The sequence below is a fragment of the Lithobates pipiens genome, unplaced genomic scaffold, assembly GCF_037356315.1.
Source record: "Lithobates pipiens isolate NorthernLeopardFrog02 unplaced genomic scaffold, aLitPip1_a1.2 Scaffold_23, whole genome shotgun sequence".
Lineage (NCBI taxonomy): Eukaryota > Metazoa > Chordata > Amphibia > Anura > Ranidae > Lithobates > Lithobates pipiens.
Window position 1 is genome coordinate 136852417 of NW_027507785.1, and position 22994 is coordinate 136875410.

The 22994-nt window shown below is 44.8% G+C and overlaps 1 protein-coding gene across 5 annotated transcripts in view; it reads left to right on the forward strand.

Annotated features, from left to right (window-relative positions):
- Window positions 1-22994, forward strand: part of RANGAP1 (Ran GTPase activating protein 1) — a 289117-nt gene that overhangs the window by 37475 nt on the left and 228648 nt on the right. For 3 of the 5 annotated variants that reach the window (XM_077452418.1, XM_077452420.1, XM_077452419.1), the window contains exon 2: window positions 5801-5927. The exons of the other annotated variants lie outside the window; for them this stretch is intronic. In XM_077452418.1, coding sequence (XP_077308544.1) covers window positions 5816-5927 — 112 coding nt within the window. In that variant the 5' untranslated portion in view covers window positions 5801-5815. The remainder of the gene's footprint in view (window positions 1-5800; window positions 5928-22994) is intronic. 5 annotated transcript variants of the gene reach the window in all.

Sequence of the window (22994 nt, forward strand, 5' to 3'; positions counted from 1 at the left end):
ACGGAGCTGCATCGATTTAGTCATTTCCGGAATGGCATTTCCGGAACGCCGGGGGACCACATGCGGTCAGCCATCTTGGCGACCATGCGGGACGGATCGGCAGGTGGAGCACTGGGTGGAGCCCATCTGTGGCAGTTGGAAATGGATGCAGCTGGGCTATTACTGGTCATATACTATATATACTCTGTCCTAAGGGAGGGTAATTTATCCCTCCCTATTCAGGAGATTACTTTGGCTGACTGTCCACTGCGTACTGGGGTAAGTTACCTCTTTGACTTTACTAGGCACCTTTGGTCTATTTTAGATCACCAGGTTCACTATTGCCTTTATATTTATTCACAGACTCAGGTCCCCTGTGCCCTACTGGGCCATATAAGAGCGCAGGGTGAGTGTCTTCTGGACCCCTGAGTGCTTGGATCATATGATTTCACTTTTTTATCACCATATTTGTTTTGGCCCATCTTATAAAGAATTTTCCATCCAAAATACACATATAGGTAAATCTTTTTCCTCTCAGAGTTCTGCTTTAGCATGTTGCTTCAGTATTCTCACATCCACACTAGAATGTTTTTTCTTTCACTTTATCACTTTTTCACCACATGTGGTATGGTATCAGGGTTTTTCACGTTTCCTTCTTACATCACTCACTAGTATGGTATTGGACTTATGGACTCATGGGTATACTATTTCTCCCTAATGCACTCTGTCAGCCTTTAATCATTTTTTGCCACTTTACTTACTATCAGTAAGGGGCTCTTTTTATTATCTTTGGAGCTGGTAATGCCTAATCAGCTTTTTTGCGTCCTGTTCTGCTGCAGGGGTGTTCCATCTGGCTTTCGGCTGTTGACGCCTGTATCCCCCTCCGTGTATTACACTGGAGGTGGATTCATGCATGTGATCCCTCGTAAGTCACACCTCTGGACTCCGTTTGCCTTCCTTCCCTATTTTGGGTTGGTTACAGCGACAAAGGCCAACTGTACTATCTTTGGTACATCTTTGCAGGGCGGGAGAAAAGCGACTTAGACTACGTATGTCTTTCAAGGATTATCTCCACTGTGGACCATAGTCTTACTGTCTGTGATGCACATTAATTGGTAATTATACAACATTGTGATGTTTGATATATATTTTGCCTACAGCAAATTGTTCTTAACATAATATGACGAACAACTTTTTTTATGTATTCATTCATAGTTGTTTTTTCTTCCATAATAGACAAATCTTCTGAGGAAGACCCCTGTGAGGGTCGAAACGCGTCGGGGTCATTTCTTCATTGTATATACAGGTGTACAGTGTTTATTTGATACATCTATTTTCTGTCTATATATGTGCATCCATACCATGTTTTTATTGCCAAGTGGAGTTCAATTCTTGACTAATATGTCAGCTATTTAATCCTCTTTTTTTATTAATAAACATTACAAAATAATAAACTCACCCAATATTCAGTTTTTTCAGTAGTTAAATCTTTACTGTGCACAAATATATGCCCTCTACTATACTATAGATATTATATTGCTGCCTAAAAAAAAAACACCATAGGGGATATTCTTTTTCTTTGACCCCTGGCTTCTATCCCTCTCCTAAGCTCAGCCAGCGGTCTGACACTCCCACTTGTAGTTCAATCCACAGGGAACAGGGAGTTCTATATCCTGTAGTGGGCGGGGGGCCCTCACACATAGCCCCCGGCCCATGGAGGTGGTGTCCTCCTCCTCTCTCCTCTCTCCACTTGCTTCTGCCAGCAATCTGCCTCTCCATTCCATCCCCGCCTCACCGCTCCCATGCCCACTCTCTTTGTGCATAGCCTGATGGTTCTCTTGACCGGATGACACAGCATGGATCTCTGGCTGTGACAGGCTTTGTATGCAAGAACACCGATCACTGTAATCTTATGCTGGCATTGTGATTTGACAGTGCACTGGGCCAATTCAACGGAAGACTACACTGATTGGTGTTCTCGCATACTATACCTGTCACGGCCAGAAATCCCTGCTGTGTCATGTGATTTGTGTTAACGATCCTGCTATAAACTAGTAGGCCACTGATGAGCTGCACTGGAGGCCACTGATTGCTCTTAGAATGATCTCAGAGCTGCAGCAGGAGCAATATTTTTAATACTGAATTACAACAGAGTACAGTATGTATAATATATAGTTATGGGATGTGTCTACAGTTTAGTAATGATTACATAAAGTAAGGGCAATATGATTATCTCCTGTTGTGGCTGGAGGGGAGAGAACAGACATGCTTTACATTTATAAGGGGCTGTAACCTATCATCAGTGATACTTTAGAGGGTAACGAGTAATCTAACTGATTACTCTTCCCCTCATGGTAACGCCGTTCCCATTACTTAGCGTTACCGCAATTACATCTACCGCCTGGGACCAGGTAGATGGGACTAGCAAAGGAAGTGAATGTCACCACCTCCATCGGCGAGATTGACACATCGCGAGCCCTGTCGCCTGGTATAGATTTAAAGGGGAACCCCTACGCTGAAAAAACGGCATGCGGGGTCCCCCCAAAGTTCATAGCAGACCCTTATCCGAGCACGCAGCCTGGCCAGTCAGGAAAGGGGCTGGGGACGAGAGCGCCCCCCCCCCTCCTGAACCGTACCAGGCCGCGTGCCCTCAACCTGGGGGGTGCTTAAAGCGGTAGTAAACCCGCTAATGTTTTTTTTTTTTTTTTTACCACCTGCAAAGCAAAAGGCATAATTAGCTAGTATGCACCGCATACTAGCTCATTATGAAATAACTTAGAATGAGGCCCCGACATCTGGCCCGATCCACGCCGAGGGAGCTGACATGCTCCCTCTGCGTTTCTTCCGGGTATCTCAGCTCCGGCGCTGTGAGTGGCCGGAGCCACGATATCGTCACTCCCGCGCATGCGCGCGGGAGATTTCATCCCGGCCGGTCGGCCACTGCCGGATTTGAGCCGAGAATCCCCCTTGTGCGCATGCGCCGCTGAGGGGAATATCTCCTAAACCGTACAGGTTTAGGAGATATTTTTTTTTACCTACAGGTAAGCCTTATTATAGGCTTTCCTGTAGGTAAAAGTGGAAAAAAAAGAGTATACAACCACTTTAAGCACCTTGTCCCCATGTTGATGAGGACAAGGGCCGCTTCCCGACAACCCTAGCCGTTGGTTGTCGGGGTCTGCGAGCAGGGGGCTTATCAGAATCCGGGAGCCCACTTTAATAAGGGGGCCCCCAGATTCCGGCCCCCTACCCTATGTGAATAAGTATGGGGTACGATGTACCCCTACCCATTCACCTGGGGAAAAAAGTGTTAATAAAAACGCAACACAGATTTTTAAAGTACTTTATTAGACAGCTTTGGGGGTCTTCTTCCGACTTCGGGGGTCTTCTCGCCGGGCTCCTCTGCTATCTTCTGCTCTTTTACTGGGACCAGGACAACGCTAGTAAAAGAGCTGTAAGGAGATAGCGGATTTTTCTCCGGCAGAAGAAGCAAACAGCGGGACAAGACCCCCGAGCGGCGGCATCGGCGAAGGAGAAAGCCGGGCTCCTCCGCTAGTAAAAGAGCTAGCGTTAAAAGAGCAGAAGATAGCGGAGGAGCCCGGCAAGAAGACCCCTGGAGATGTCTAATAAAGTACTTTAAAAACCTGTGTTGTATTTTTTATTTACACTTTTCCCCAGGTGAATGGGTAGGGGTACATCGTACCCCATACTCATTCGCATAGGGTAGGGGGCCGGAATCTGGGGGCCCCCTTATTAACCACTTAAGCCCCGGACCAATTGTCAGCCTAAGGACCAGAGGTCTTTTTACAATTTCGCACTGCACTGCTTTAACTGGTAATTGCGCGGTCATGCAATGTTGTACCCAAACGAAATTTGCGTCCTTTTCTTCCCACAAATAGAGCTTTCTTTTGATGGTATTTGATTGCCTCTGCGATTATTTATTTTTTACGATATAAAAGGAAAAAAAATGAAAATTTTAAAAAAATATATATTTTCTACTTTTTGTTATAAGAAAAATCGAATAAACTAAATTTTAGTCATACATTTAGGCCAAAATGTATTCAGCCACATGTCTTTAGTAAAAAAAAATGTCAATAAGCGTATATTTATTGGTTTGCGCAAAAATTATAGCGTCTACAAACTAGAGTACATTTTCTGGAATTTACAGAATCGGACCCCCTACCCGCTGGAAGGCAAGCACGTACATGTACGTGCTTGTGCCTGTTGGTGCCATTGTGCCGACGTACATTGACATGCAGCGGTCCTTAAGTGGTTAAAGGGGACTCCCGGATTCTGATAAATCCCCCGACCGCAGACCCCTACAACTAATGGCCAGGGTTGTTGGGAACAGGCCCTTGTCCTCATCAACCTGGGGACAAGTTGCTTTGGGGTGGGGGGCCGCAAGGCCCCCCCCTTTCCCAAAGCACCCCCCCATGTTGAGGGCACGCGGCCTGGTACGGTTCAGGAGGGGGTGGCACTCGCTCTTCCCCACCCCATTTCCTGACCGTCCGGGCTGCATGCTCGGCTAAGGGTCTGCCATGGACTTTGGGGGGACCCTCACGCCGTTTTTTTCGGTGTAGGGGTTCCCCTTTAAATCCATACCAGGCAATGGGCTAGCAAGGTGTCAATCTCGCCAATGGAGGCAGCAACATTCACTTCCTTCGCTAGTCCCGTCTATAGAATATAAAAAAATAAAAAAAAGTCAGTTACTTTGCTGAGTAATTACTTCTCCAGGGTAGTAACTGAGTTACTAACGCAATTCGTTTTTGGGAGAAGTAATTTGTAACTTAACTAATTACTTTTTTAAAGTAAGATGACCAACACTGCCTATAATACCGTGTATTATGTATGGCTTACTGGCTGCAGAATGAGGGGTGTGATTTATGTTGAAGTGGGCTTGTTCATATTTACATGTATAAGCCTAGTGTATCTCCCACATTCATTATAATTTGCAGAGCATGATGGGAAATGTAGTCTGATTAGTGTAAAGTGAGGAGAGAGGATATGATGCAATTCTTGTTCTAAGAGATCTCCCTGCCAGAAAAGATGATTCCTTTTTTGTTAAATCAGAAAGGTAGACTTCCTGAAAATTGAATCGGACATATCTCTTAGGCCCCTTTCACACATGCGGATGGTATGTCCGTATTTCATCCATCTGTTTGCGGATGAAATACGGGCATACATTCATCCCTATGGGATAGCGGGTGTCTGCGGATGAGCATCTGCAGACACCCGCTATTGTCAGATTCTGCAGACGGAGGAAAATCCTATTTTTCTGTCCGTCTGCAGAGCAGATCGGATGAACACGGACAGACGGTCCGTGCTCATCCGATCACCATAGAGGAGAGCGGAGAGCTGACAGGGCGGTCCCTGCTGACAACGGAGCGATCCCCGCTGAGCGAGCGGATCATCACGGGGCGGATCATTACTGATCCGCCCTGTGTGAAAGAGGCCTTAAACTCCAAATCCAGTTTTGTTAAAAAAAAATAGTCTAGCCAAAGTAAAAAATTAAAAGAAAAAAACTCTGCTTACTCTGCTTGATCTTCTTCTTTTTTTTTTTTTTTTTTTTTTTGTCTTGTAAAATAAAGCATTCATAAAAATGTACTTTTATGCTGGAAATTATTTGGCACCCTATGTTGTTTGCTTACAGAATTTTAAACCTTTTTCTCTTACAGGTTTATTAAAATCATAATTTGGCTAGTTTACAGATATGATATAAGCAATTGTCTGTTAGTACTGAAATACCTGCTTGTCTGGTTTTAGTTTCTTCCGTCATTTCATCCTTCCTTCCTTCCTTCTTTTTTTTTTTTTTTTTGTTAAATAGCTCAGACCACATAACATGGCTTCTGAAGATATTTCCGAGCTGGTTGATTCCCTGGCAAAGACTAGGGTGGGAGGGGGAGAGCTAAGCTTTAAAGGCAAAACTCTGAAGCTTAATACAGCTGAAGATGGTAAGTGTTTTTTTTTTTGTTTATGTATAAATACCTTTTTAATCATAGTTTTGTTAAATTGTTTGTTAAAGCGGAGTTCCAGGCTTTTTATGTTTATTAAAAGTCAGCAGCTACAAAAGTGTAGTTGCTGAATTTTAATAAACAGACACTTGCCTGCTCCGCGGTCCAGCAATGCGGTCGAAAGGTAACTTCGCTCCTCTCCCCCCTCATATTGCCACTCTGGGCACCCGGCCGTGACAGCTTTCGGATTCACGGCTAGGCATGGCGCATATGCGAGTCGCGCTGCGCCCCCCGGAGTGGACAGGTGATCTGGGGCCTGTCAAGTGTCCCAGGAGATTGCCTAGAGGGAGGGACCACCAAAGGCGAAAGGAGGAGTCACCTGGGCGGAAGGAGGAAGTGGGACAGTTAGTCCCACTCCTAACGGAGCCCCAACTCCTCCCTCAAAAAAATGACATGCCAAATGTGTCATGTAAGGGGGAAAGGCGTGCTTAAAGCGGAAGTTCCATTTTTAACCCAAAAAAAATAAATAGACCCTGTTCCCTTTAACTAGATGCTGACCGCCGGCTGTCAAATGACGGCCAGGCGGCGCACCTATTGTGGCGTTTAAACAGGGAATGCGCGCGATCGTGTGCGCGCATCCCTGTTTCTTCGGTGGCGGCGTGTCACGGAGACACCGCTCGCCACCGAAGGGGGTGAACAGCCATTGGTTATGGCTGTTTACCACGTGATCGGCCGTGATGAAGTCACGGCCGATCACAGATGGTCACACCCCGAACGTGCACGTCGGTGGCGGCGTGTTCCCTGGGAACACTGCTCATCACCGACGCTGGTAAACAGCCATTGGCTGGCTGTTTACCCACGTGATCACTAAAATGTAAACAAACCGCGGTAAGGGGATGTTACTGGGTTCTCCTCCTCACACACCGATCGTGTGTGTGAGGAGGAGATTGCGGTAACATCTCGTTACCGCATACAGTGTACACCAATCATACTGATTGCCCCCCCCCCCCCCCCCCCCCAATAAAGAGGACCTGTCAGTACCTGTCAATCACAGCCCATCAGAGTACCCGAGTACCTGTCACAGCCCATCAGAGTACCCGAGTACCTGTCACGGTTCATTCGAGTACCCGAGTACCTGTCACGGTTCATCCGAGTACCTGTCACGGTTCATCCGAGTACCTGTCACGGTTCATCCGAGTACCTGTCACGGTTCATCCGAGTACCTGTCACGGTTCATCCGAGTACCTGTCACGGTTCATCGGTGTACCCGAGTACCTGTCACGGTTCATCGGTGTACCCGAGTACCTGTCACGGTTCATCGGTGTACCTGTCACGGTTCATCGGTGTACCCGAGTACCTGTCACGGTTCATCGGTGTTATACACCAACAATATTGCGCAAACGAAAAATTAAAGAAAAATCGAAAAATGTAAAAATATATAAGTAATGAGCTGCTAACACGCTAAAATTAGGGATTTTTTAGCTGGAGAACATGTCAAAAGTATAGTGTAAGCGCTCAACTTATATATGTTTCTTATAGTGCTACAAAATGATATGTGCTCAAATGTGTCAAAATATATATGAAATTACCCCAAAGAAGGGGGATAATACTCTATTATAGAAAATGAGAAAAATATATAAAAATATATAAGGTGACTTATACATATATATATAAACCAAAAATGGTGACTGTGTGAATATTTTATCCCAAAGGAGAAAACAGTGACTATAAATTTATGTAAAAAATAATCACAGTGATAAAGTCCATAAATGGATATATAGTCCAAAAAACGTGCAAGGTGTCAATCTGAACGTGTTGTAATAACAGCCAGGATTCTGTGATGTTATGACCGAAGAAGACAATATTTCACCCTGTGACGATCCCACCACCGTATAGGGTACAGGCTTACCGGATCTATATGACCCTAGCAGACATACGCCTCAGGGGTCAATCAAAGCTTGTGATCCCAGCCAAAATGGTCTCAAGGATTAGATGTATCAGTCATGGCATATACGGTCCCAACAAACGACTAGATGTAGTCACTATTCCTCATGTGCATATACAAATCCGACAACGACTCAGGCATGGAAGATGAAGAAACAAGGCCAACATGGCATAATAACGTTTTTAAAAAAAACTTTAATAAAAAATTTTGCTAAAACTCACATTTCCAAGATGGACAATAAAGCATGTCAGAGAGAAAGAAGTGGCAGTAGCGGAGTCCTCCCGACGCGTTTCGACCCACCGGTCATCATCTGGGGTGGGCTCACACTACTGACATACTGCCTTATATAGGTACTCACACAATGAAGTGATGCCGTTCCCCCATGTGTCGCAATTATGCCCACTTCCGGTATATCCAAGATGGCGGACGGGCGTGCGTTCCACGCCTCTGTTATTATGCGTTCCACCCATATGTCAAAACCATTTGAGCCTAAAAATCATGGTTGGAAGTGGTAATAATTCCACTTCCGGTATAAGAAGAAATGGCGGCCTGGCGTGCGTTCCACGCCTCACAACTGATGCGTTCCACCCATTCATATTGATGTATAGAAAAAAAAAAAAAAAAAAAAAAAAGGGTGTGGAAACGGACCTGCTTCGTATGATGAATATCCAAAGGAGACCGACCTATATGGGTCTTTAACTTTTTAGGCTTACAAATGGACATAAAGGTATGTCCAAAACACTTTTGCAAATGGTGACCAGGAACCGGAAGTGTACATCTACGAACACACCGGAACCGGAAGTGAGTAAACATCACTTCCGGTACGGGGTGGGAATGAAAACGAGGCCTGAGTACAAGGAGAACATTGTCTCTTCTCTAGTACTCATAAAAAGGTGGCGCTAATGACACCTAGTGGCCACTAATAAAATGAAAACTTGATAATACAGAAACGACACAAACAATATATCACATTGTACCTAATATAAATCACATACTATGAAATAGTGACTATATGATCTGAATAACTATCTTACCATAAAACATAGAAATAAATGAATGTGTATATATACAATGAATGAGGTCATTAAAAAATGATAAAATAAATTTTAAATTTTATTTTATCATTTTTTAATGACCTCATTCATTGTATATATACACATTCATTTATTTCTATGTTTTATGGTAAGATAGTTATTCAGATCATATAGTCACTATTTCATATTATGTGATTTATATTAGGTACAATGTGATATATTGTTTGTGTTGTTTCTGTATTATCAAGTTTTCATTTTATTAGTGGCCACTAGGTGTCATTAGCGCCACCTTTTTATGAGTACTAGAGAAGAGACAATGTTCTCCTTGTACTCAGGCCTCGTTTTCATTCCCACCCCGTACCGGAAGTGATGTTTACTCACTTCCGGTTCCGGTGTGTTCGTAGATGTACACTTCCGGTTCCTGGTCACCATTTGCAAAAGTGTTTTGGACATACCTTTATGTCCATTTGTAAGCCTAAAAAGTTAAAGACCCATATAGGTCGGTCTCCTTTGGATATTCATCATACGAAGCAGGTCCGTTTCCACACCCTTTTTTTTTTTTTTTTTTTTATATACATCAATATGAATGGGTGGAACGCATCAGTTGTGAGGCGTGGAACGCACGCCAGGCCGCCATTTCTTCTTATACCGGAAGTGGAATTATTACCACTTCCAACCATGATTTTTAGGCTCAAATGGTTTTGACATATGGGTGGAACGCATAATAACAGAGGCGTGGAACGCACGCCCGTCCGCCATCTTGGATATACCGGAAGTGGGCATAATTGCGACACATGGGGGAACGGCATCACTTCATTGTGTGAGTACCTATATAAGGCAGTATGTCAGTAGTGTGAGCCCACCCCAGATGATGACCGGTGGGTCGAAACGCGTCGGGAGGACTCCGCTACTGCCACTTCTTTCTCTCTGACATGCTTTATTGTCCATCTTGGAAATGTGAGTTTTAGCAAAATTTTTTATTAAAGTTTTTTTTAAAAACGTTATTATGCCATGTTGGCCTTGTTTCTTCATCTTCCATGCCTGAGTCGTTGTCGGATTTGTATATGCACATGAGGAATAGTGACTACATCTAGTTGTTTGTTGGGACCGTATATGCCATGACTGATACATCTAATCCTTGAGACCATTTTGGCTGGGATCACAAGCTTTGATTGACCCCTGAGGCGTATGTCTGCTAGGGTCATATAGATCCGGTAAGCCTGTACCCTATACGGTGGTGGGATCGTCACAGGGTGAAATATTGTCTTCTTCGGTCATAACATCACAGAATCCTGGCTGTTATTACAACACGTTCAGATTGACACCTTGCACGTTTTTTGGACTATATATCCATTTATGGACTTTATCACTGTGATTATTTTTTACATAAATTTATAGTCACTGTTTTCTCCTTTGGGATAAAATATTCACACAGTCACCATTTTTGGTTTATATATATATGTATAAGTCACCTTATATATTTTTATATATTTTTCTCATTTTCTATAATAGAGTATTATCCCCCTTCTTTGGGGTAATTTCATATATATTTTGACACATTTGAGCACATATCATTTTGTAGCACTATAAGAAACATATATAAGTTGAGCGCTTACACTATACTTTTGACACGGTTCATCGGTGTACCCGAGTACCTGTCACGGTTCATCGGTGTACCCGAGTACCTGTCCGGTTCATCGGTGTACCCGAGTACCTGTCACGGTTCATCGGTGTACCCGAGTACCTGTCACGGTTCATCGGTGTACCCGAGTACCTGTCACGGTTCATCGGTGTACCCGAGTACCTGTCACCGTCCTTCAGAGTACCTATCTCCAGCCCATCAGAGTACCCGAGTACCTATTTGCAGCCCATGTCTCATAAAATATACGTTGGGGTGTTTGCTTTCCAAAATGGGGTCATTTTGTGGGTAATTTCACTGTCCTGGTGGTCCAGGACCTTCAAAAGTGTGATAGGTAGGAATGAAATGAGATGTGTCATTTATGCTCCTAGAACGCCTGAACGTACTACTTCAATGTTCGGCCTCTGTATGTGGCCAGGCTGTGTAAAAGTCCTACACATGTGGTATCGCCATACTCGGGAGGAGTAGCAGAATGTGTTTTGGGGTGTAATTTTTGCTATATACATGCTATGTGTTAGAAATATCTTATAAATTTACAATTTTGTGTAAAAAAAAAAAAAAAAATTTGTTTTTAATTTTTTTTCCACATATTCCAAAAACTTCTGGAAAAAAATTAACCATTCAAAAGACTGATTATTTATGTGAAATTCCATTTTCCTGGTACTCCAGGGCCTTCAAAAATGTAATGGGTGGTTGAGAAATGAGATGCGTCATTTTTGCTCGTAGAACGTCTGAAGGTACTACATCAATGTTGGTGCTCTGTATGTGGCCAGGCTGTGTAAAAGTCTCACACATGTGGTATCGCTGTACTCTAGAAGAGTAGCAGAATGTATTTTGGGGTGTAATTTGTTGTATGCATATGCTGTGTGTGAAAAATAACCTGATAATATGACAATTTTGTAAAAAAAAAAAATTTTGCAAAGAATTGTGGGAAAAAATGACAACTTAAAAAAACTCACCATGCTACTTAATTAATACATTGGAATGTCTACTTTGTAAAAAGGGGTCATTTGGGGGGTATTTGTACTTTCCTGACTTGTTAGTGTCTCAAGAAATGAGGTACACCTGATGTACTGAAGGCCTGATCAGAAGTGATCAATTTTCAGTGATTGGCACCATAGTTTGTAGACTCTATAACTTTCACAAAGACCAAATAATATATACTAATGTGGGTTATTTTTACCAAAGATATGTAGCAGTATAAATTTTGGCCAAAATTTATGAAGAAAAATTACTAATTGGCAAAAATTTTATGACAGAAACAAAGAAAAAGGCATTTTTTTTCACAAAATGTACGTTTTATTTTATTTATAGCACAAAAAATAAATAACCCACTAGTGATTAACCCTTTCATGACTAAGCCTATTTTTGGAATTTGGTGTTTACAAGTTAAAATCCATATTTTTTGCTAGAAAATTACTTGGAACCCCCAAACATTATATATATTTTTTTAGCAGAGACTAGAGAATAAAACGGCGATTGTTGCAATATTTTATGTCACACGGTATTTGCGCAGTGGTGTTTTAAACGCAACTTTTTGGGAAAAGGGACACTTTCATGAATAAAAACAAAACAGTAAAATTAGCCCAATTTTTTTGCGTAATGTGAAAGATAATGTTACGCCGGGTAAATAGATACCAAACATGTCACACTTTATAATTGCGCGCACTTGTAGATTGATGACAAAGTACGGTACCTAAAAATCGCAATAGGCGACGCTTTAAAAATTTTTTACGGTTACCAGGTTAGCGTTACAGAGGAGGTCTAGTGCTAGAATTATTGCTCTCGCTCTGACGATCGCGGCGATACCTCACATGTGTAATTTGAACACCGTTTACATACGCGGGCGCGACTTCCGTATGCGTTTTCTTTGCTTCGCGAGCTCCCGGGGACGGCGGGCGCTAAAATTTTTTTACGGTTACCAGGTTAGCGTTACAGAGGAGGTCTAGTGCTAGAATTATTGCTCTCGCTCTGACGATCGCGGCGATACCTCACATGTGTAATTTGAACACCGTTTACATACGCGGGCGCGACTTCCGTATGCGTTTTCTTTGCTTCGCGAGCTCCCGGGGACGGCGGGCGCTTTAAATTTTTTTTTAATTTATTTTAAAATTACTAAATTGTTTAAAAAAAAAATTGATCACTTTTATTGCTGTCACAAGGAATGTAAACATCCCTTGTGACAGTAATAGGTGGTGACAGGTCCTCTTTATGGAGGGATCGGGGGTCTAAAAGACCCCCCACCCCTCTTTTACACTTCAATGTATTCAGATCGCCGAAAACGGCGATTCTGAATACCGGATATTTTTTTAACACCGGCGCCATTGGCAGCCGAGTAAACGGGAAGTGACGTCATGACGTCGCTTCCGTGTTTACGATGAGGAGACTGGAACGAAGCCGATTACGGCTTCCTTCCAGTTCCTCCGCAGCAGCCGGAGGCGTCGGATCTCTGATCGGTGCTCCCGATCGAGCGGGAGCACCGGTACCAGCGGCGAGAGGCGGCGGGAGGGGGGGACGTCCCCTTCCGCTCCTCCGGCATAACAGCCGAGCGGCTTTTAGCCGCATCGGTTGTTATGCCTGGATAGCCAATCGCCTGCTGCAAAAAACAGTACCGGGATGATGCCTGCAGGTGCGGGCGTCATCCCGGTATAACCCCCGGAAGCCGAGTACGCATATCTGCATACGCTCGGCGGGAAAGGGTTAAATACCACTAAAAGAAAGCTCTATTTGTGTGGAAAAAAAGGACGCAAGTTTCATATGGATACAGTGTTGGATGACTGAGTAATTTTCATTCAAACTGTGAGAGCACTGATAGCTGAAAATTGGTCTGGTCAGGAAGGGGGTGTAACTGCACTGTATTGAGGTGGTTAAAGTATGTTATACAGCTCAGTGCTTGTGCTGTATAATTTGGCCCCTTGCATACTGATCTTGCCTGACTACACCCTCACCTCTGCAAACTAACCACCGATCGTCTTGTCTCTACTCGTGTCTGTCAGACTCGAGTGTGGAAAAGGCGATCATTGGCTTTCCTGTTTACATTGTGATCAGCTGTGATTGGACACGGCTGATCACGTGGTAAAGAGCCTCTGTCGGAGGCTCTTTACTGAGATCAGTGTACCGGTGTGTCAGACTAACACACTGCACCACTGGTCACTGTGATTTGCTCCTCCATGGGCGTGTGGTGGCTGTTAACCATAAGGACATCATATGACACCCAGTCAGGATAACTGAACCACTGGACTTTAATTTTTTTTTTTTTTCGTTTGATGAATCAACGAACTATGCTGGGTACTTTTTTTCCTTTCCATTTTAGTTGGCACAGATATTTGTTCATACTGTTTTACGAAGCATAAATATAGGAGAAAGCTGGAGTAGAAACTCTAGCAAAACAATGTGAAAGAGGTCTAGAGTGGCACATGAGAACCATTACAGGTCGTAAAAAGGTTGGTGGAGAGACTAGGGGTGATTTGGAGAGGGCAAATGAACTGAGCCATCTTTTTAATAGGTTTGGTTGGCTTCAACTCACTCAGATTCAACACAAACCTGTAGGAGAGTAGAGTTGCGGAAAGTACTTTCCTCTCCTCATACTCGATGTTCTCCCTCCTTTTAATATGTGTTCTGATTCACCCCTATTGGATACTTTTACTGGTTATTCTTTTCATAAGAACAACTCTACTCCTTTATGGGAATGTGCATCAATGTCTTTTACAGCTGATCAGGTGAGTAGACAATTGAGTAGACTTAAGGCGGTAAAATCAGCATGCCCTGATGGAGTTAGCCCCAGGGTGCTTAGGGCATGTGCAGACCAGCTGGGGAGTGTTCTTCAACTTGAGCCTGAGTCTACGAAAGGTCCCTGTGTTGTGTGAGCACTTGTACACACGGTCGGAGATTCCGACAACCAAATTCGTCGGAGTAATTCTGACGCATTAATTCCGGAAGAGGTCCGGAAGTGATGTTGCATACATACGGTCGGACTAAAGGCCCATACACACGATCAGACTTTTTGACAACAAACATGCAAATTAGCTGTTTTGGAGCAACATCCGACGGTGTGTACGCTCCATCGGACAAACTTTTTTGGTTTTCATTGGACTTTTGTTGGCTGTGCGAACGGACAAACTTTCTGGCAACAAAAGTCCGATGGAGCAAAGTCTGATCGTGTGTACAGAAAACCATAGGACTTTTGTACAAAGTACAAACAGGCATGCTCAGAACCAATGCAAAAGATCAGACAACAATACAGAAGTTGACCAAAGGTGGCAGTAAAGAGCAGAAAAACCACGTGATTTGGCTGAAAAAGTCCTGCTGTGTGTATGCAATACAAGTTCAGGGCCGACGCCCGTTGTACAAAAATCCAAGGGAAAGTTTGTACAAAGTCCTATCGTGTGTATGAGGCTTAAGTTGTTGGAAAATCCGATTGTACATAACGTGATGACGTTATTTCGTTACGACGGGGCTACGTTCAGGCTAGTAGCCAATAGCTTTGGTCTAGGAATTTGATCTGAGCATGCGTGGCACTTTGTCCGTCGGAGTAGGCTACACATGATCGGAGTATGTCCGATAGGAGCATTTTGTTGGAAAATTATACCGGAAAGTTGGTAAAGTTGGTCCGTCAGATATTCCGACGGAAACAGTCCAATGCAGACCACACACAGTCGGAATATCCGACAAAACGGTCCGATAGGAAACATTCCATCTGAATCTCCGACCGTGTGTACAAGGGCTAAGATGTCCTGTCTGGTCCCTGTGCCAAAAATACAATTTCCTTCTGGCTCCAAGGATTATAGACCAGTGGCTGACCTCCCACATCATAAAGACCTCGGAGAGACTTGTTTTATATCAGTCACCACCCATGGTTAGTAAATGTTTAGACCCTTTTCAGTTTGCATATTAGTCAAGACTGGGGGTTTGTATGCACACCTGGATAAGTCAGCAAGCACCGTGGGGGTCATGTTTTTTGCCTTCTCCAGTGCTTTTGATACTATCAGGCTGGATCTTTTTGGCGAGAAGCTAACAGCGATACAGGTTGATATTTTCCTTTTCATGGATCATAGACTACTAGGGATGGTCCCGATGTTCGCGGAATAGCGAATAATTTGGGGTGTTTGCGGCAAATTCGAAAGCCGCGGAACACCCTTTAAAAGTCTATGAGAGAAATCAAAAGTGCTAATTTGAAAGGCTTATATGCATGGTATTGTCATAAAAAGTGTCGGGGGACCTGAGTCCTGCCCAGGGGACATGTATCAATGCAAATAAAAAGTTTTAACAACGGACGTTTTTTTTTGGGAGCAATGATTTTAATGCTTAAAGTGAAACAATAAAATTTTAATATTCCTTTCAATTTCATACCTGGGGGGTGTCTATAGTATGCCTGTAAAGTGGTGCATGTTTCCTGTGTTTTAGAACAGTCTGACAGCAAAATTACATTTCTAAAGGAAGAAAAGTAATTTTAAAACTACTCACGGCTGTAATGAATTGTCGGTCCAGCAATGCACATAAAAGTTAATTGATAAAAACGGCAATGGATTCCTCCACAGGGGAACCCCGAACCAGAATTTAAAAAAACATGCGGGGGGTCCCCCCTAATTCTATACCAGGTCTCGTATGGATATTAAGGGGAACCCCAGAATATTAAAAAAAAAAATGGCGTGGAGTCCCCCCAAGAATCCATACCAGTCCATTATCTAAGCACGCAACCTGGCAGGCCGCAGGAAAAGAGGGGGGGACAAGAGGGCGCCCCCCTCATGAACCGTACCAGGCCACATGCCCTCAACATTGGAAGGGTGTTTTGGGGTAGTGGCCCCCCCCAAAGCACATTGTCCCCATGTTGATGGGGAGAAGGGCCTCATCCCCGCAACCCTTGTCTGGTGGTTATGGAGGTCTGCGGGCCGGGGGCTTATTGGAATCTGGAAACCCCCTTTAACAAGGGGACCCCAGATCCTGCCCCCCCCCCCTGTGTTAAATGGTAACGGGATACAAATGTACCCCTACCATTTCACAAAAAAAGTGTGAAAATGGTAAAAAAGACACTACATGCCTTGGGACAAGTCCTTTATTAAAAAAAAAAAACACTGTCCCACGGACTCATCTTCTTCCTCTTCTTCTTCTGCGGGGCCACCCTGTTAAGTAACTTATTTTTTTTAATAAAGGACTTGTCCCAAGGCGTGTAGTGTGTTTGTTTTTTTTTTTTGTTTTTTTTTTAGCATTTTCACAGAATTTTTTTGTGAAATGGTAGGGGTCCATTTGTACCAGTTACCATTTCGCATGGGGGGAGGGGGGCGGGATCTGGGTGTCCCTATGTTAAAGGGGGCTTCCAGATTCCGCCGGGCAAGGGTTTTGGGGATGAGGCCCTTCTCCCCATCAACATGAGGACAAGATGCTTTGGGGGGGCACTACCCCAAAGCACCCTCCCAATGTTGAGGGCATGTGGCCTGGTATGGTTCAGGAGGCGGGGCGCTCTCTCGCTCCCCCCTCTTTTCCTGTGGCCTGCCAGGTTGCGTGCTTGGATAAGGGTCTGGTATGGATTTTGAGGGGACCCCCACGCCATTTTTTGTTTACATTTTGGCACGGGGTTCCCGTTTAATATCCATACCAGACCTGAAGGACCTGGTATGGAAGTTGGGGGGACCCCACGCATTTAAAAAAATAATAATTTTGGTTTGGGGTTCCCCTGTGGGAGAATTTCATGCCGTTTTTATCAATGACCTTTTATATGTATTGCCGGACTGACAATTCATTATAGCCTATAGAATAGTTTTAAATGATGCTTTATTTTCTTACATCAGGGGACACAGAGCCATAGTAATAACTATATGGGTTATATTAGCGTATCAGGTGCTGGACACAGGCACGCCCCTTAAGGCGTGAACTTCCCTCATGTAACCCCTCCCACTACTGGGAGTCCTCAGTTTTTTTCGCCTGTGTCTAAGGTGTTGGGCACGAGTAAGGATGTGTTGTACTGAGCTCCACGGGCAGTAATCCTTGATGAGAGCCAGCTATCCTGGCGGGATCCATTCTGATGTCTCCATAATGGACTAAATGAATGGTACTCGGGCCACGTTATACGAAGATACAAGGTTTTGCTTGCGAATGCTTTGAGAGCTGGGCCCTGGGATCCAGTACTTTTTGGTAGTAAGGCCAATAAAAGTTTACTGGCAAGGTCCTGTCACAGGTGCGCGTCAACCTGAATGTTCCCCGGTTCCTGAAGGTTTCCTTTAAGGTCTCAGAGCCTACCGTGAAGGGCGAAGATTGTTTGTTTGTTTTTTGTTTATAATTTTATTTTTATTTTTATCTCTGATAAAACCCTGCTGCGAGGATAAGGTAGGGGAGATTTTCTCAGGAATCTCTCCTTCTATGTATTGTGTTGTCATGTCATGTCATGTCATATCTGTGTCACCACTGGGGGCTGTATTGAGCACTCACCATTCTGACGCTGGAAACAGCACAAGCTTCCACTCTCCTCTCCTTCTAAGCCAGCTCAGACCCTCAGGTAAGAGAAAGGGGGGTCTGATTACTTCCCGGGCCCCCAGATTGGCATTTTTTTCCTTCTTTGATGCCAGCTGCCTTATTCTTTTGGAAAAAAAATATATATATATGTTTTTTGGGCAGACCGCGGGCGCTCGCTGGAGCGGAGGATTTACCCCCTGCCATGATGCAGGACGCTTGCGTGGTAAACTCAGCTACTTTTTTTAAAAAGGAGGGGGGGGGGGTCACGTGGCTAACGGCATCAGATGCCGGCCACATGTGTAGGAAGTATTTTAAGCCCTGTAAGAGAAGCTGCTGCCTGGCGGTGGAGGGACAGAGCAGAGAGGTTGACTAGTCAGGTTTGGTGACATAGGCATTTCCCTTTTGATGACATTGTATTGTATTAGCTAGGATTAATAGCAGTTATTGTACTATACTATAGTCTAGCAAGTATTACTTTCTTTTGCTGGTAGTGCCTCTGCTTTGTGCTGTAAGCTATGAGTGACAAAGGGACCAGGTTCTAAGGGGTTAATGATATACAACAATCTAAAAACCCTTCCAAAAGAATGTCATCCTCCCTTGAGAAGTATACGGCTAGTCAGATGAGCCGTCAAGGGTAGAACGCTTCTGTCCCTGTGTATTTCATACAAACAGGTTTTTTCGTCTACCATTTAACCTCCCTGGTCGATATGATTAGTTCTGATTTTAGGTGCTGAAAGCGGTACAATTATTTTGCATGGAAATTTGGCGTTTTATATTGTAGGCCTGCCATTCTTAGGAATAACTCTCTTAAATCTGTTCAAACCAGAGTCTAGCAGACATCCTGGGTATGATAAAATTTATAATATAATGATAATAAATAATAGGTGAACAAAATGAGCTGCGCTAAAAACAAAAAATTATATACCTGAAACCTAATCCAAAACTATACCGATAGATATAGAAAAGAACAATATTAAGTGGCGAAAATATGATTAGTAAATAGTATACATAAATGCTATCATATTATCATATAAGTGAATAAAGTGTATACTAGATCTGAAATGAAGTTAACATAAATAATATAGAAAAAAACCCCCACAAAAATTAATGTATATTAAAACAAAAATTATGTGTGCTAAATCTAAACCAATAAAATTAACAAAAATAGTATTCAAAAGCAATAAAGAGTTCATATATAATGAAGAAAAAATTGTCCAAAAAGTGTTGTTGATTCCTCAAAATTGATATTAAGGTGCAAAAATATCCACAAATGCGTGTATATAGAAAATAATCAAAACAATCCTCCACCAGTGAGAAGAGGGGCCGCTTACCAGAGTTTTAGATCCCAGTGTTAGTGAGATCAGTAAGGCAACAGCACAGAGGTTTCTGGATAAACCGTCACAGGCACCACACCGTTTGCATCTCCAATACGAAGGCTCCAATCGGGAAACGAAGGTATCGTAGATTGCTGACACCACGCTGCTTCTATCTCCAATACGAAGCCTCCAGTCAGGAAACGAGGGTATCGTGGATCATGTATAAAAAATCAAAGGCACTCGCATAGCGTAAAACCACTTGGTTTAATGAAATAGAATAAAAAAATTTACACTCACATATGTATAGAAAAAACGATCACATAAAAAACGAGCCGGCCGGACTCGTGTGCCGCCCGCACTTCCTGGTTGGGCGTAGAACGCGGAGACGTCAGAACGCCTATCTCCCTACGCCCGTTTCGTCACGAACGGACGTGTTCACGGGATGCGGGACGGCGTTCTGACGCACCGCCTATATACAAAATCCTAAACAGACAGCCTCGGTCTGAGCTCCATGTTGTCCTCTCAATCCACCATGTTAGGTGAGGGAAAGAGGACTGGAATGCCCATACTATCACCCAGTCCACCATTTTACATAAGGAAAAAAGGGTAAAAATTTGCCCTACCACTACGCAGAGGCAAACCTATATTCATAACCATCCAGATTCTTTAAGAACCATGGATTGAAAACACCAAATTATCATAAGGATACATTAAGAAAAAATAAAAAAATTCCTTTTAAATACCAATTAAAAAATATATTTATTGAAAAATATTTAGTAAGATAATAAAATAATATTGGACACAAACAAAACAGTCCAAATAGATGGACAAAAGAGCTTTTATAGTAAGGATATATACTGTTTTGTATGTCCAAATATTGATACATTCTTAATTTAAAAAAAATATATATACCAGTGGAAATAGAAAACTTTTTTTTTTTTGGTGGGACCACAAATACAGAAAAGATGATAGAGGTAAGAACCCTCATCGACGACTCATGAAACTCACACCAAGTTTACAATTAAAAAAATAAAATAAAAAAATGCATGTGTCCCTGTGCTCTGGCGGGCATTTTGCCACTGTTTTATGTCCTTATACTGGATGCTGGGCGGCCATTTCCTTTGACACATTTCAGAGCGGTTTCAGCGCCATTAGCAGCAGCTTCCACTGACAGAGCGGATTCCTCTGCACCTGAGAGCCAACAGAGACCACAGGCACGACCTGCTGGATAGCGCAGAACCTTTCAGGGTGGTGAGTCCTACGGAAAGAGCCCTTCAGCCAGCAGCAGTAAGGAGGGTGGGACTGTCACTGTCCTAAGCCCCCTTCGGGTGGCAGACAGGGTAGGGTCAGCATGGCTTCAGAAACTGGTGTTTCTTCCCCCGAAATCCAGGCAATTGCAACCGGTTCGCCCGCGGAATGCTCAGTGCCTTTGGACACCTTGTCGGCGGCCCTCAATTCGTTCGTTGCCAAGATGGAGGCGGTGCGTGGGTGCAAAGGTGCTAAAAAAAAAGGCCCCTCCCCCCGTCTTTTGGGGAGAGCTCTGACGCAGACTCTGGCCCTGCTGAGGCTGGTGACCCCTGTTCTGTCGTTTCAGATGACACTGACCAAGACCGTTCAGACATTGAGGATGAGTCCCTGCCGGGTCCGTGCATGACAAAGAGTTTGTTGGAGCACTTATTGCAGCTGTGCGTGATACCCTGAAGATTCAGGAGCCAGCAGATCCCTCTGCTGATGTAGCGGTCCCTTTTGGGTTCCGTAAGCCAGCCCTTTCACCTAAGCTGTTCCCGTATCTGACTTATTTTCACAAGTTCATTTACAAGGAATGGGATTGCCCACAACTGACCTTTTTTGGTCCCCAAATACATGGTGGTGCGTTACCCTTTTGAGGAGAGCCTTCTCAAAAAGTGGTCGGCTCCTCCAGTCGTTGACCCCCAGTATCCAGGTTAAACAAAGTAACCACGATCCCGGTAGAGGGGACTCCTACATTTAAGGAAGGACAGGAAGGCTGAGGCAGTGGCTCTTTCCTTGTTTACGGTTGTGGAGTCAGCCGTGCGATCAGTACTGGCATCTGCACTCGTGTCAGACACTGAGTGGATGAAACTATTGCACCGAGAATTGGGAGAACAAGCTTCTCCTGTCTGAGTGGAACTAGCAGACCAACTAGTGCAAGGCCTTAAGTACGTTTGTGATGCAGCCCTGGATACTCTTCCCCTGTTATCCAGGGCTTCAGTGTCAGCAGTGGTGCTGAGGTGCCTGATTTGGTTAAAATGCTGGTCGGCTGACCAGGCATCCAAGAAAGCCCTGACGGATCTTCCCTTCCTTGGCGACCAGCTCTTTGAAGCCTCTTTGGATGACATTAAAAATGCCACAGGTGGTAAGAGTACACCACTCCCACAGGCCAGGAAGGCTAAGGAGCCACGCCGTAGGCCAGGGCTCGACAAACCCCAGGCGCCAGGTCGCCAATGCGACCAGAAATCGCGACCTGGCGCCTAAGCTGCCACCAGCCCACTCACTATCGATGCCCCAGACATGCAGCAGCATTAACACTGACTGCCGTCCTCCCTCCTTCACACTCTGCAGCACCGCGCTGTGTGTGAAACTGACACGCAATGGAGAGAGGAGGATCTGTCAGCCTGATGTTGGGGTGGGCGGGACCCGGCCGGGGTGGGGGCGGGACCCAGCAAGCTATCAAACACCAGCCAATGAGATCTGGGCGGGCCGCTACGTGTATGTGGCCCGCCCCTTTTCTTAAGCAGCCCAATCGTGGGCTGGTGTTTGATAGCTGATGAGTCCCGCCCACCCCGACCGGGTCCCGCCCACCCCGACATCAGGCTGAAATCTGACATATCCACCTCTCTGTTACTTGTCAGTTTCACACCCCGGCAGGGTCCCGCCAGCTCCTCTGTTACATTTCAGTAACGGAGTGCTCCGTGTGAAACCTGCCAGTGCCAATCAGTGCCACCTGCCACCAATCAGTGCCAACCAGTGCCACCTCCAATCAATACCACCTGCAACCAACCAGTGCCGCCAACCAGTGCCACCTGCCAGCGCCAACCAGTGCCACCGCCAATCAATACCACCTGCCACCACCAACCAGTGCCACCGCTAATCAGTGCCACCTGCCACCGCCAATCAATGCCAGTGCCAACCAGTGGCACCTGCCAGTGCCACCACCAATCAGTGCCAGCGGCAACCAGTGCCACCTGCCACCACAAATCGGTGCCACCTGCTAGTGCCAACCAGTGCCACCGCCAATCAATACCACCTGCAACCACCACCCAGTGCCAATCAGTGCCACCTACCAGTGCCATCTGTCAGTGCCACCTGCCAGTGCCGAGTGCCACCGCCAGTCAGTGCCACCTGCCACTGCCAACCAGTGCCACCTACCAGTGCCACCTGCTACCACCTACCAATGCCACCGCCAATCAGTGCCACCGCCAATCAGTGCCATCTGCCAGTGACAACTAGTGCCATCGCCAACCAGGGCCCCACCTGCCATCGCCAACCAGGGCCCCACCTGCCATCGCCAACCAGGGCCCCACCTGCCATCGCCAACCAGGGCCCCACCTGCCATCGCCAACCAGGGCCACCTGCCAGTTTCAAATCGGTGTCACCTGCCAGTTTCAAATCGGTGTCACCTGCCAGTTTCAAATCGGTGTCACCTGTCGGTGCCATCTGGCAGTTCCA